The sequence below is a fragment of the Halichoeres trimaculatus genome, unplaced genomic scaffold, assembly GCF_033239565.1.
Source record: "Halichoeres trimaculatus isolate MK-OKI-2021-1 unplaced genomic scaffold, fHalTri1.1 fHalTri1_scaffold_1, whole genome shotgun sequence".
Classification (NCBI taxonomy): domain Eukaryota; kingdom Metazoa; phylum Chordata; class Actinopteri; order Labriformes; family Labridae; genus Halichoeres; species Halichoeres trimaculatus.
In genome coordinates, this window is record NW_027437179.1 from 20,303,300 (window position 1) to 20,319,721 (window position 16,422).

A 16,422-nucleotide genomic window follows, 5' to 3' on the forward strand; every position below is an offset into this window, starting at 1 on the left:
TTTTTAAAAAAGTATCATTGGTCCGAGAGGCAGAAATGTAATGTTCAAATATGTGGACGTTGGGTCTTAAGAGGTTAAAGAAAACTCCCGGCAGGTGGGCGAAAGGTAAGAAGTTCATATCAAGCAACCAGTGAGAAACCTGAGGACAACAGGAGCTGATAGGATGAATAAAAGCATCCAGACTGAACATGGAGAATCATCTTAAAGATGAAAACAGTGAAAATGTCTGCTCATCTCTACATCCGTATATAACAATAGCTCCTGAAAACATCTAGAAATTTCCATACGACAGAGGCTTCAGCCTACTCTGAACCAGAGTCCTGCAGGGGTCCAATTTTCAAGATCCGCCTTGCCCCGACCCGGGGACGTACAAACCCGCACCCGAACCGCAAACCCGCGCATCAGCCCGATTAGTACCGCAACACGATCCGACCCATTGAAACACGACCCCCAGCCCGACCCGCAGCCCGACCCTTAACCTTATTCAAAGTAATCATTTTGGGTCATATTGTCTGAGGCCCCGTTTACATGATGCCGAAAACGGTCGATTCCGCAAACATTTCGTTGCGTTTTGGCCTTCCGTTTAGACGAGACCACGTTGCATTTTCAGTGAAAACGCAAACTTTTGAAAACGCTCCCAAGAGTGGAAAGATCTGAATCCGCTCCTCCATCCAGCTTCGTGTAAACACAGAGCGGAGCGTCTCAGGGTGAAACGCTGACGTCACCGCATTCGCACTCACAGTTTCAGGTGAAGGCTCCACGCTCAGCCACATTTCCAGTTGAGCCAATAGGTGGCGGTAATACGCGTTATGGTTGGATTGCCGACCGTCTCACACAACAAAACGGCAGAAAAAGAAAGAAGGAGGAAGAATCGATGCGGGACTCTCCATGTTAACGGGGCCTGAAAATTGAACGGTATATCGCCATAGTTCAGATGCCAGTGAGTAAACAACACACCTGAATGAAGCGACTCTTCCAATAAAAGCCTGACTTCAGCTCCATCATCAACCCTCTGTGATCTTCTCACATACAACTGTAAAATCACTCGTTTTTTACATTTAATGCTTTGAAACTTTTAATCTCTTAAAAGGACCTTTACGTGTGTAATAGTAGACTTACTTTCTGTCCAGACTTAAGCGACACTCAGCAGGTACAAGTCGTGATCATGTCACAACCATGGATGTATTATAAGAACTGGATAGCGTGGCTCAGCCTTCCACCATGTCACAGATTTGAAGCCAGAATCTATATGGTCACAGCCCTACAACCAGCTAACAACTTACGTTTTTATTTTATTTTATTAATTATTTTATATTAATTTTGATGTGTCAAACTAAAACCCACGACCCGACCCGCATGTTATTTTTCCACCCAGATCCGAACCCGGGGAAAAAAAGTTTCTAAAAACCACCCGCAAATCAGCTGTTTTTGCGGGTACCCGACCCAGTGCAGGACTCTGCTCTGAACCCTGCTGTCTGAAATCCTTACATCAAATGAACAGTCTTCAAATCTCATGGCTGTATCATTAAATATGCCAGTGGCTCCTCGAACCTCACGACTAATTCATGAAGACAGCGTGTGTACTAAATGCAAGTTAAGCAAGTCTTAGCACCCAATGCTACTTCCAGCTGGCCTCCTCACTCCCTCCTGTCTCTGGAGCCAATTGCTGATTTATTTACAGTGACATGCGCCCATTCAGCATGATTGGAAATGCCAAATTCAAAAGGACGACACTGACCTGAAAACCAAGGTAAACAATTCTAGGTGAGCCGCATTCAAGTGAAGAATTTGTCCTCCTTTTAGACTGGCTGAAATGTGGCAGAGCTGATATTTACTACTCAATTAAAAGGAGGGGGATGACATCCAGTGTAGCGTTCCTCTTTTTTAGTTGCTGATATGACTAAAGCATCCAAAACTGTGTTAAATACTTGTTTTGAATATTAATAAATAATTATTATTAATGAGTAATACCTAAATGTTTGAGATAATTTTATTTTGGCAAAAATTCTTGGTTTCCTGTTTTTGTTAATACAGCATCAAACAATACTGCACTGAGATGTATTTAGGTTTGTTGTGTGTGTATTTCACAGATAATTAATTTAACAACTGAAGCTCCAGAGAGGGAAAAGTGGATTTCAAATATCTTTTCGCCAAGGCTTTGGTTCAGCAGGCTACAGAATTGCTTAACCTCAAATGACTCTCACAAAACAGACCCCAGACATGTACTGTATCTCCCTCTTTTAATCAGCCCATCTTTTCCCAAAGCCCGTTTTAGATCTATTAAATACAGACATATTCACATCATGTTCACCCCTGCGTTCCACCCTCCTCCCCTCCCCTCCCTCCGCCTCTGCTTCCTTCACTCACCACACTAATGAGACAGAAAAACTCAGGGAGCAGCTGGGCCTGGGGAGCGACAGAGATGCGACATGCTCTCCTCCACCCCCCTTCCCCCCTGTTCTTCCTCTCCCTCCGACTCACCATCAAAGTAGACATGGCCTTTACCAGCGGTGGAGCTGGTAATGACCGCGGGCACATACACACATGCACCACATGTGACCTATAACACTCCCTATATGTCTGGGTGTGGGTAATGTCTTGATTATTAGCAAAGCGACATGACAGTTTTGTGCGTTGCTGCTGCATGTGTGTTGCTGTGTAATTAGATGCAGTGGGGGCTGAGCTGTGCTGTGATTGTACTGTGGGGTAGGAGGGTAAGGGTATACAGCAGCTAATGGCTAATAGGGGTGAGATCTGCTCTGGACAGTTGGTGCTAGACCGCTGTGCCAAAAATGACTGTTGCAGCACGCAATAAGACATAATTATCTGTGTGTGTTTGTGCGTTTGTCCATTTATGTATTTGTGTGATAAAAATATGTATCTGAAGCCAATTGTGTTAACAAGGTATTGTTAGCCCCGTACCACATGCTGTATGAAGAGGCTAATGATGCCTGCACACACACATTATTACTGCAAATACTGCATGTGTTTCTGTTCTCTACAAGTACATCCAAACAGAAATGTATTTTCTGTGCACAATATGGTGACTGTGTTTAGCTGTGTGGTGTAATTTGTGTTAAATGTTGCATTCTTAACAATGAACTCACCTGTTTGTCGGTCAGTGTGTAGATGTGTTGTTGGTCTGGACTGAACAGCATGTCTCTCAGTAAAGGACTTCCTCCTTCACTCACAGTCACCTTCTCGTAAAGCACAGCTGGACGGTTGGGACTGATGGAGTTCACCAAGATCTAAAGAGGAAAAAATAAAAAGGAAGGTTGAGACATTGAAATCAAACGTTTGACCTCACAACAGTACGGCATTTTGCGGCTCCACTGACCACAAAATGCAACAAAGGTTTCAAAAGAGAAAACCTGAAAAAAAAACACTGAGGGGTTTTAATCTGAAGCAGGTGTAGGCACACACATACATATGTCCCATAGAAGACAAGGCAAAAACAGATGCATGAAAACATCACCTTTGTTCAAAACTTGAATGCAGCACTAAACTTCGTCATCATTACCGATTAATTACTTTTTACACTATGATTTGTGTCAGAGACTGTATAATATATGCAAGTAGTATCTATGACATCACCCATCTGTTAGTGATACAGAATTCTGAAGCCTATTGGCGGCAGCAGCTTTGTTGGAAATGCTAACCCAAGAGGCGGGCTTTAAACCTCCTCAATAGCATCTATAGGGTGCCTGAGCCAGCTGAGCTGTGCCTCTGATTGGACAAATCTGTGATCTTCATATCTTCTAGACTGCACCGTAATTTAAAAAAATCACCCTGGTACAGTACGTGCAGATAGAGAAATTAGCTAATTAGACCCATTTTTTTTAACCAGGTTGTAAATATAGTGCTTTACAAATCTGCTTCTTTGACTTAATGTGTGTGTTGCTTTTGGTGTTTCTGCTACCATCAAGCAGAATCTCAAAGAACTGCAATTCTCTGCACTCCTTCATGAGCTTCATTTTGTACAGCCAGAGGTTGCCGCTATGTTTGCACCCTTGCTCCATAATTCCATCAGATGCTTTCCTTACACTTTCTTTGTATAACTTGCAGACATTCATGCTCCACATTCACTCCTGACTAAAATGGAAAACCTCACAGTCTATGAGAATGTGCCTCCTGCTGGGAAGTAGGCTGTATTCCATTTAACAGTCACAGGTGGTTGTTATTTAGTGGCAGCCAGTGTGAAATTATCACAGTTATTTGAAAAAGAGACACATAAATTGCCAAATGTAATGTGTTGTAAGTGAAAGTCTCATATATGAACCCATGATTACATACACAGACATGATTACAGGAGAAGATGCATGAGAAGGAGCACTGTTAACCAAATAATGGAGTTGTTACAGGTGTTATAAAAAGAAAGCTCACTTCAGCTTCTCAGAGAAACCAGTGAAAAGAGTTTGAATGTTAAAATGATCACAGAAAGTGGTGTGAAAACATTGTGGTTGTGTGAAACACCCCAGAGAGAACAACAGTGAGATAGCGTCTATGGATTACAATAAAAGCTTAATCATCTAATACACCTGCAGACAAATAAAACTATTTATCTCTTAGTAAGTTAGCGCGCGCACACACACACACAGAGCCACACAGAAGCTTGTTTCCTTTGTGAGCTTTTTGGTGAATAATTTGCCCAGATATGGAAAGTAATGGTGCAGATTGAAGATAGCAGATTGGCTGGTTTGGGTGGCTGAGAGCCAAAGTCGTCTCAGCAGCGAATGAAAAGCACAGAGCGACGGGGGGAAGGGCAAGTATCAGCTCTCCATTACTGAGCTTTGTCGACTCGCGCTGCTATCAGCCCACTGTGACAAGGAAGGGACAGCAGGCAACGACTAGCTGGAAAATGATACTGAACACACACATGCACACATTCACGCACACACAGAAAAAGATACACACAGGTTCACACCAGAAAAGATGAAAGTGAAAAGATGAAAAATGACACACATAGCGAGTGATAGATATGCAGACTTTAATAGAAGCTGTGACAGATACATGCATGTGCAGAAATACACACAGAGGTTTTCTGTGGAGCACACACGCTTCATGATGAAAGAATTTATTTACAACCGGAGCAACAAAGCCGTTATGTCTCCCTGCACATATATGTGTGTGTGTGTGTGTGTGTGTGTGTGTGTTAATGTTTCAGAGAGAGGTAGACCACAATGATGGAGGTAGAAAGAGCTCATAAGGCTGTGATAAAGCACTGGAGATGAGAGGAAATATGGATGTTATTATCTCCATAATGGGCCTGTAAACAAAGGATACATTTCATTCACCATGGCTTGAATTAGATGAGCCTGAACACACATTCACACATCACACACTCTCACACAGACTGTATAGTTTCTCACCAGGATGAGAAAAACTGCTGGCTGACACACACAGAGGTTAAAAAAAGTATTTTTTGTTCCCCTGGCTCACAGCATCATTTTCTCCTTCTCTGTCTCTTGGGAACAAAAAAAAAAAAAAAAGAAGAGAGGAAAGGAGAGGTTTCAGTTGGCAGCCAAATCCATTTCTGGACCAGACAACCAAGTCCAGTTCACTGGCTAATGACCAGTCCCAGTCTAAGCTGGTTTCTGCACAGAAAAATACACAATAATACAGAGAATGAAAGTCTGTCTTTCTGTCAGCTTTCCTATTTTCTGTTTCAATCCATCTGCTTTCCTTTCTGTGCTCCTTCCAGTCTGTGAAATCCCAAACGCACGACGACTGTTTCCTCAGAGTTTCAATCTCTTTGTCCACTCAGGCTCCAGAAGCACTTTTGAAACAGAGACAAACACTTGAAAACGGCCGAGCAATGCTCAGTTTATGTTCCTGCCTCTTGGGTTAGTTTCTGTTTAGTTTCATTCTCTACCATCCTTTGCCACTGTCTCTCTTTGGCGCAGTTCAAACAGTCCTTTAAAAAAAAAAAAAAAAACAGGAGAGGAGCGAGAACGGTGAGAAAGAGAGGGAACAGCAGAGCGGGGGAGTGGGAGGTGACGTGTGAAAACAACAGGTAATAAATCGCCTCAAATCAATTTCTTCCACAGCAGCGCAGCCAAGAGCGGCTGGAGAGTATGGAGACCATGGAGGGAACAAAAGGATTCTGGATCATATAAACTACACAGATGGATGGATGGATGGATGGATGGATGGATGGATGGATGGATGGATGGATGGATGGATGGATGGATGGATGGATGGACATTAGGGCTGGGACGATATGCTAGTCTCGGGATTCGATTCTACTACGATCACGGGGATGTCGACTTGATTTAAATTGCGATTCTTTGATATTTACCATTTTTAGTTTGCTTTTTTGACACCAGTATGGAAAAAAGTTCAATGATGATGATGATGTCTACAGACTATATCAGAAGCTGTATTTTCCCATAAAATGCACATCATTGGAGTCAGAGAGAGACATTTTTGTGATTGTTTTCCAATCCAGTTTAAAGGTCCCAAATTTTGCAAAAGTCTTTTAGTGATTTGTGGGTCTTTGGCTTTCCTCCCAGCCCACAAAATGTGATCTTTCATGACAAAACCTGTACTTAGTAGTGCTTGTGAATGTAAAATCCTGACCTAAAACGAGCTGTTTGGATTTTCCGGGGTTTGCTGACGTCAGTGAGTCCCTTTTTTTTCAGGAGCAAGTCTGACCTGATTGGTCCACCGGAGCAGATACCCCCGAACTTCACTGTTTTCTAAACATTGTGCACTTGTAGCTCGTGGTGCCGCTCTCAGTGGCGTGGAAGAGCGGGGCGGTATCAGCTGTGGCTCATTTACATATGAAGGTCACGCCCACTAAATCAGAGCGTTCTGAACAGAGGGGCTATGAGAGCCTGGAAACAATGCTGCTGTGCTTGATTTATTGGCTTTTTGGACCAAAACATGTTACTACCATTTCATGAAGACATCAATAATGCATATTAAAGTGCAGAAAAGGAGCATAATATGGAACCTTAAAAAACAAGGACTAAAATGTAGAACTAGAATTTAAAAAACTGATTTTTTGACAGAGAAACACAATTTTGATATTGTCGATCAAAAAATCCTGATATATGGTATTTACATTTTTTTTTCCGCCCCTGATGGACATGTGTTTAACTGAATCATCTTGAGCAGTTTCGTCTTTCCAAAGAGCTCCAGACTGCTTTAGCTTTAGATGTGAGAGGCTTCAGAGCGTCTATAGACCAAGCTTTCATATCTGTATGTCTGTTTCCATGTCCCAACAAGCACTTAGCGATGTGTATCAGCATGCATAAATCTGTTAGAACGCATATAAATTCTCATCTCCATGTCAATATGTGTGTGTGTGTGTGTGTGTTAACTTGATGTAGAAATCAATGCAGCAGTCAGTGATGATGGGAGCTGCTGCTGCTGTCTCATTGTCTCCTCCGGATTGCTTAGTTTTCCACTAAGTGCTTGATGGATGGATTCATAGAGCGATGTGGTGCTTGTGTTTTCAGGAAAAACCCATCTCTTCGTCTTTCGCTCTCGTCGACATGTGTAATGTAACATTAACAGACCTTAAACACATTAGAGGTTCTGTCTTAAGTAAGAATGTAGAGTAGCATGCACTGAGAGGGAGGAGGAGGGGGGGTGGAGACGAAGCAGACAGTTTAAGAGCGAGGAATAATGAGGAGTGAAGCCACAGGCAAAGACCAGCAGATGAATAAACTGCAGGAAGAATAAAAACTATACCACTGCTTTAAACAGCTCTGATGAACAACTTCAAACTTGATATTTTAAAACTACTGACTAGAGAGCATCCATGTCTTACAATTGTTATTACTTCCTGAATTGCTAATGGTGAAATGCTGAAACTAAAAGATGAAGAATTAGTCAGAAGATTTTTCCACTACAGTGATGCTCTCTGGAGAGAAGTGGCCCTCCATTGTTGAAAATAACTAAATTCTGCCTTGTTATTCACCAAACGACTGAAACAAGTTGTAAAGTAACGTCAAGCACAAATCTTTTTGGAGTGGCCCATTTGGAAAAATCACTTACATTCCCTCAAATCCCGTGAGAGTTTATAACCATCCCTGACTTTCCCCGTCTGCTACATGCCTCTTGATATTCATCATTTCTGTACTCTTCTTGTCAGAGAAAACTGACTGAAATGGAAGAAAAACCAACACAGCATGAGAGCATCCCCAACCAACATCATCATCCTCCAACAACACTCTCTTTTTTTTGGTGTAATCTGCTCTCTCAGAGCATTAACACCTCCCTTAACCCGCAGATCTACCCAAAAGCCCCTAATGCAGGGGTTTATCTGTGCCAGGCAGGCCTGGTTAGCTCTGACAGACACACAGGATCGCTAGCTGGTGATAGAGAAGCTGGCAGTGTGAAGGTGAGAGAGCTGGGTGATAAGACAGTGACACGTCAAGCAGAATGATGCCTGTCATGGCTGCCAGTGACAACTGATGGAGCTACAGAAAAGTGAGCCAATAGGAGGCAGAAAGAGACAGAGATCATGGTTTGTGTGTCTTCTATTGCCAAGATGGGAAGAAAAAGAAAGGAAGCAAGGAAGAGAAGAAGAAGAGCCAAAAGTTGGATTGAAGGGCAGAAGAGGAAGCAGCGCTCAAAGAAGCACTTCCTGAGAGGAAACATTGCTCTGTGCAGGAATTTTAAATGAAAGGACAGGAGGTAAAATTGAGGAGAAGCGATAAGGAGGGAATTCAAAGACTCCAGGAAAAAAATGAATTAGCGGCTCATGAAAAGAAAGGAAGTGAAATGGTCCAGGTGTTCTCGTGTCTGACGGAGAACTGATACAAACCGGTGTGAGCGACGCCTGAGTAATAGCTTTGACATTTCAAAGCAGGTTTGCAGGATGTGAGTGAACATAAAGCATACTTGGCTCACTAATAGCGTGTAGGAACACATATCAACACACGCAACTTCACAGAGAGAGGAACTTGACATAACTGGGTCTACCAGTGCTAATGGTAGCAGGCCCCACATTACTGACTTTGACAAGAAGGTGTTTGTGCAGTGTGTGTGTGCTGTGTGTATGTCTGTGTGTGTGTGTTCAGGGCCCCCCACTTGAGAAGAGAAGAGAATTCAGTGTGGCCCTCTCACGAACAAAAGGAAATGAAGGAAAACAGCAGGAGGGTCATGAACAGGGGAGAGAGAAGTGGCAGGGTGCTGTGGTCGCTGGATTAGGAGAAAGAGGGATTGAGAAGGAGAGAAAGTGAGACGACACTTTGCAGGACTCCCAAAACACTAAGAAGAGTTCATTTAATATTAAACTTCCATGTAGTGAACCGCAGTCTTTCAGGACGACAGTCTTCATGAAAGAGAGTGGAGGTGTGATCACCCTGCTTTAGGCTTTGTCATTTCACATGGGCTCATGGAAGGGCTGGGAGCTCCCAGAACAGAGCTATACCCACAAATATAACTAATCCATGCAAATAATAACTTGTTGTGTATTATAAGTCAGTAGTAGTAATAGTAGGATAGAGTAGAAAAGTGGTTGTTTTCTTTCACACATGACAGTCTAGAGATTTTTAGGACTGCTGCACATGTGGAAGAGCAACCTGACAGTAAAGAAAAAAGATACAATAATGGTAAAAAAAAAAACCCACAGCCCTCTGATAATAAAGATTAACTGATAGTTTTGTAGAAGCCCTAAAGCTAATATTTCTAAAAAAAAAAAATCAAATTGCTCCAAGAAAACAGCTTCACAATTTCAACATTGACCCTGACCTGAAAGGCAAACCACAAATCTCTTGTTGAACTAGAAAAGCACTCAGAGAGTGCAGACCTCCACCAAGCATTACTGTGATTGTCACACAACACTTTAGTCCTACTTAAATGTTATACTTCCTTTCAGCAGACTGTCTGCTACAATTTGGTGTTAGTTGCAGGTTTGTATGATAATTTGTTACCTGACAGTGTTGAAAATCATGATGATCCAGTACATATTTCATATTCCAGATCATAGTATCCAGAATATTGCCAGGATCTGGATTGTACTTTTACATCTGTCAGAAATTATGGTGACCTTGTCTTGTATTGTTTTGCAAAGCAATCCGACCATTTATGGTGGAGTTTTTTACACATATGGTGAAAACGGCCCTATCTCACAATGATAAAAATCCTTAAAAATTACCTGGATCCAGTTGGTGATCCGGGTCACCACCAAAATGTAATTAATTCTTCCTTATCCCATTTTGAACATTTCCTGATAATTTCATCAAGATCTGTTAGTTAATTTTTGAGTTATGTTGTTCACAGAAAAACTCTCCCAAAAACATCCATTGGCAGAGGTAATAAACTCTTGCAACAGTCTGACTCCATGAATTGGACTCAGCAGGAGGTTCTTCATGGCGGCTTCATGTAAACATCTCCCATATCCCCTGTGTCTCTCTTTAAGCTGTGTTTTCTATCAGCAGCAGGAGCGTTCAGATAAACAGGCGGCAATCACTCACTTCCTACACTTCCTATCGCACGGTGAGCCCGGCAGAACTTGAGAGGAGCGAGATACAAAACAGTTTCATCAATTATTCTCAAATGGCATGAAACATGAGAGGAGGTACTTTTACCCTCTGATGGAGAGTGTATGTGTGTTTTTTCAGTAGCTTAGAGCAATACAGGAGGACAGGGGAACAAGCTTTAAACACTTTTTCCTTCACATGCACACACATGCAGTGTCGGTGTTGTGGGATGTGCAGCACATGAGCTGTGATGAGGGCTGTGCAGGTGAGAAGAGAGAATTCCCAAGATGTGTGTGAAACTGCTGGAACGGACAGACTTTGTTCACAGCTTGATTCAATAAAAAGCAACTGGACTTGGTGGAGTTCAGAGTTTGACTTTGATAGACGCTGTTATTTCATCTATTCTTTCAGCCGTATCTTCAGTTGTGTGTGTGTGTTTGTGTTTTTAGATTTATGTTTTGTGTGTATGAGTTAGAAGATGGGAGCAGATGGAGCATCACACATGAGTGAGTGATCGCCCCAATACATCTATTGGACAAATCCCCGAGCACCACCATCGCCACACACTTTCTCACACACTCACTCTCACACACACACACACATCTACACATTACATGCAGCAGACATATAGAAAAGCTCAGGGTAAAACTAAACCATATGTGGGTCAGACAGTCAGGAGGCAAACAGCCGTTCCTTCAGCAGCATTGAGATGGACAAAGAGCGATGGTGACAATGATGGAAGAGGCGTGCACTCCAACACATACACCCACACATACACACATGCTGAGAGGAATGTCATTGTGGCTGCAATCAAAACACAGTGTGTGTCTGGAGAGGGTTATTTTAAGGTCTGGGAAGGAGAACAGATGCAGCCGTGAACTTTAGTCTCTGTACTTTAGCCTGAAAAAAGCTTTACTGGTGTGAAATCTAAAAGAGGAGCTAACATTTCTCACAAAGTGAGGCTTTGTGTAGAGTCCAGGCTGCAGGAGAAAACTTATGTGCCGTTTCTACAGAATCCAACAGAGGCGATATCCTCGACACAGAAAAGGCAGGGAACGGTCAGATCATAGCTGCAAACAGCTCTCTGAAAAAAAACGAAACACACCTCTCTAGAAAATCTTTCACACACCACCAAACTTTACTGACACTAATGCACACACATCTTCAAGCACTTAAAAGCACCAAGAATTATGGGTTCTCAGGCGCTCATCTATCGTTTTCCCTGCTCCATTAAAAGATGATTCTTAGAAAAGTCATCTATTTTTATCTTTTTGAAGTTTCTCCTTCAGATAGACTCTAACTACTGTGACTGTCTATTGTTCATTTAAAAAAAGCTGTTAGGAGCCGGGCTGAGATTTGGTCCAAAAGGATTTTACTTTCAAGAGCACTCTCTTTATCAGTGCACTGAGTATGTATTTAATCAGGCTTTTTGGACGACTTTTTGAAGCTGCACCTGGCAGGTTTTATTAAAGATCTCCAAGCGCTCGTCGGTGTGTTCAAATACGAAGCCATGTAATCCGCAGCATCCTGTCATATCAGGTTACTTGCTATGCCAACTCTGATCGACTGGCCTGGGTATTCACCCGCATGTCTGCACCATGGTTATTCATGTGTGAGCCTGTGGCCTTTCACCAGCAGAGCTTACTAAAGGTCACAAACTCACAAACACACATTTACCAAGACACACACAGACACACTAACACAGATGCAACAGTCTGCACAAGAAAGAGGAGGCAAGAAAAAACAAGGAGAGGAGAGGAACAAAGAGCTGAGCTACATGCGGTGCGTTTCCCCTGGTGTGCGTGCACATGTGTAAACAACAGAGACAGAAGAGGAAGCTGCTTTAACAGTAAATTAAACCTGTTCATCACAGCTCAGGCCATTTAGTCCTCACACTGACATTAAAATCATGCTGTCATTGCTACATCCCCCCAGGTCTACCTTTCTTCCGCCCTCAGTTTTTTTTCCTGTGATACATCTCTCTTCTCTCATGTATTCACCTGTTCCCCACCTCTCCCCTCTACCTCTCCTTCCTCCCCTCCTTCCCCCTCCAAATTAAATGCCTTAGCTAGCAGCCGTCAGATAAGTGTGTGTGTTGCAAGTTGCCAGACACGGCGCGGCAGCGGCGGCAGCATTTCATCTTCCGACCATCACTAAATCACACTAACTCAATCATCTGCATGCAATTACACACACATACACACACGGGCCTGCAAGTGTGAAAAGCACTGCATCCAGAGAGGTGCTTTACGATGACTGATTTTATCAGCTGTCTTGCAAACGGGGGAAGAAACTGCACCACAACATTATCATATACAATAAGATGAGACTGGAAGATAGAGCTTTCCAATTGAAAGCCTTTTTAGTGTCGCCATTCAAATGAGAAAAGACCTCCTCTTACAGCGAGGCGCAACACAAATCCCTTATGGGACATCTCAACTGAAACAATATTACACATTTACATTTAAGACTGCTGAGAGGATATTAATGTTAAAGACATGAAGGGAAACGCTTAAGACTGGGTTTAATATTTATGCTGTGAGGACAGTGTGGATGCAAGAGAAGGAGCCATGAACACGCTTCCAGCACGGCAACTTTGGACCGTTGCTAACCCTTATAGCCATTGAGGAGCACCGTGCTACCATGCTGCTAGCCTTATCAAATAAGAAGGTGGCAAACTAAACAAAGACTGGGACGAGCGCTCGATGCAGCGAGGGGGAACAGATGCTATCATCTATGGAGTGTGTGTGCAGCTTTGAAGAGAAAGAAGTGGAGCACATACAAACACAGGAAGAGATCGGCTGGGGAGAAGAGTGTTTGTGTAGAAGTGGGGGCTGTGAGTGTGTGTTTGTATGGGAGAAAGTGAGTGTGCATACAAAGTGTGTCAGACAGTCTATCAATTTGCATGTGTAGCAGAACGCTGGCGTGCAGCGAATACGTACAAGTGTGCAACTGTGTGCGCAGTCAGTGGAAATCAGACGCAGTAAAAAGGCATCAATTAATAGATTGGAGGAATGAAGAGCGTAAAAACACACACAGTCTCCTGATGTGACTCTGTGCAGCGCTGCTTGACCCACCATTTACCGACTCTATCCACCATTCACTGGGATTACAGCGGACCTAATCTTGTAGCTAGCTGTAATTACAAAGGTAGGAACGTGTGTGTGGGTGTGTGTGTGTACGTCTTCCTGTGGGAGAGCCAAAGCGATTACATGGCCACTGGTGCCTCTAATAGCATCTTTTAGGGAAGACAGGGAGAGAGCGGCAGAGATGAGTGATTTCCATCTTTCTTGGGAAGGACCAGAATTATGGCGGAGGAATTCTTTGGTGGTTAAGATGTGGGTCTGTTTTGACTGTGCCGCCATGAAGTGTGTGTGTGAGAGAGAAAGAAAGTGGGAGTGTGTGTGTGTGTGTGTGTGCAGATGTTTGTAATAGACGTAACACAAGAGGCTAATGGGAGCCAGGCCAAAACCACACCTCAGTGTAATGTGTGCCAAACCATTTCTCGCCACAAAAGCCTGCCTCCTCTCCTCCTTCATTTCTCTACCTTCTCCTCTGTTTTCTCTTCTCCTTAAGCTTCTCTTCCTCTTTTTCTCCCCCTGTTTTCACACTCTCTCCCTCCTTTTACTTACCTACCCTTCAACAGTGTCCTTTCTCCTCCCATCTTTCCAGCTCAAAGCAAATATGTCAAACCTTACTCAGCTCTTACTCAAACCACAAACACCCACGACTGAAAGAGAAACGTTGGGAGAGGAAAGAAAGAGCGAAGTTGACGTAAACAAAGTCAGGATGAGCACAGGGCACAAAATGGCAAAGACCAGCAGCAAAGACCAGCAGCAAACCACAGCACCGCTCGGTCTGCGACACAGAAGATGTTTTAAATCAAGGTTTCTCTCTACAAAAGGAAGCTTGGTGGCTTGATTGAGAGGAGACTTTGGGAGGTGGGGGTTGGTTATGACAAAACACACACACACACACACGCACACACAAATAACGTCTGGCAGTTGTAAAGGAACGAGGAATGCAGATGGTGTTTAAAATGAGCTTTTATAGCGTGGTTTAGGGAGATTTACTGCAGTGGTCGCCTTCTGTGTGTGTGTGTGTGTGTGTGTGTGTGTGTGTGTGTGTGTGTGTGTGTGTGTGTGTGTGTGTGTAGTTAGTGAGTGGCCCTGTGTATCATGGGATTCTTCTCTTCACATCAAGGTCTTGTGGGTTTAATGTTACAGTGAGGTTAGTTTCTCCTTCAGACACAAACACACTTGGACTTCATCTCTATTTCTCTTCTTGTTTGGACCATAAAACCTGTCACTCACAGTTTAGTGGAGCTCAAACTAGTGTCCTATTTCTAGATCAACATTCTTAATCAAAAATACTTCAATTAAAATAATATTAACAAAAATGGGCTGACTGTAAAAATAATTGCAGATAATGATGTTTTTCAGATTCCAGTGATTTTATGCTTTTCTTATTTTAAACTCTGTTTGCTTTTCAAATGAGCTGTGAGACTTGAGGATTTTAAATCATTTTTCAAGTTGTCTTGTTAGCGCTGGATCTGATCACTAAAAGGGTGATGGATAAAGGACAAAGACACAGTCCAGCAGATTAATCAGGCCCTTTAACATCATTTAAAAAGAATCTGCATCAGTCGATACCTGTGCTCAGAAAGCCAGTATAAGGAATTTTACAGATAATGTCTGCAGACAGTGTAGCTGTCATACTTAAAGACGGCATATCTGAAACAGGTACCAGACAGTGTTGAACATACATTAAGTTATGATGATAGCATGATGCGGTTTAGTGTTGCTCCTAAAATAAAAACCATGTAACTAGAAGCATGTAGATGCTTATTACAGGGACCGTTCGCACAACGATTTTAGGGTGAAACGCAAAAGTATTGTTGCGTTTTGGCCACGCATTTTCACAAAAACAGCGTTTTAGCCGACCTAAAACGCAAACTTATGAAAATGGCCTCCTGAGTGGGATTTTTATGAAACGCTGCCGACACTGTTGCCATGTGAACAGTAAGCCGACGTTTTCAGTAGTAACGGTGACGTCACACTCTGCTTTGCACAAGCGCACACAACAGTATAACAGTAACGTTGTTACAATCAATTGTGCTTCTGCTGCTCAATCGGCTGAATCTGCTGACTGCCTTTCAACAAAATGTGTCATTCTGTTGCTCCACTTCTGCACCTAGTACTTGCCAAAACACCTGATGATCAGCTCAACTCTACCTCCCTGGAGATGGTGGAGATCTCCCGAAAGCGGCTTCTGAACAAGACAGTTATAGCGCCAACTACAGGCGTGACATGCTTACAACAGCATTTTCAGTTCCTCAGTGTTTCCGTGTAGATGCCGATTTTTCACTGCGTTTAAGCATTTTCGGATGAAACGTTGTCATGTTAACGGGGCCACATACTAATGTGCATGGGATCTTATCGAAGGAATATAACAACAATGATGTGGTACCAGCCAGATGCTGGCTAACCTGCTCTGGTTGTTAAGAAAACTGATACTTATCAACTTCAAGAGTCAAGGAAAGGTATACTGTGTTGGTTTGAGCTGTGTGTGAGGTTGTGTGTGTTGTGCCTGGTTACTGTAGAAGCGAGGAGGAGGCACATTCCTGACATGACTGCCCTAATCCTGCCCTTCAATATAACCCTCTTCTCCCTCGCCAGCTCTGTGCGTCTGTGTCAGCTGGTGTTAGCCTGCGAGTATTTCAATACATCTGTTTGTGTCAAAGCACAAGCAGTGCTATACACACACAGACACACAGACACACAGACACACAGACACACAGACACACACACACACACACACAGACACACAGACACACAGACACACACAGAGTCTGTTAGGCAACACAGGCAGTATATCATCTTTAACTGGAAAAGCATTGGCATAGCAACCTTATAAAACAGTGTGAGAGTTAGGGAGGAGTGTGTTGGAGTGTGTGTCAGTTCAACATGACAGAATAGTTTCAGAG

General features: G+C 43.0%; 1 protein-coding gene across 4 annotated transcripts in view; it reads right to left on the reverse strand.

Moving 5' to 3' along the window:
* plxna1b (plexin A1b) overlaps positions 1-16,422 on the reverse strand; it is a 219,433-nt gene that overhangs the window by 110,409 nt on the left and 92,602 nt on the right. For all 4 annotated transcript variants that reach the window (XM_074679135.1, XM_074679116.1, XM_074679125.1 and 1 more), the window contains exon 4: positions 3,108-3,248. In XM_074679135.1, the coding sequence (XP_074535236.1) occupies positions 3,108-3,248 (141 nt within the window). The remainder of the gene's footprint in view (positions 1-3,107; positions 3,249-16,422) is intronic.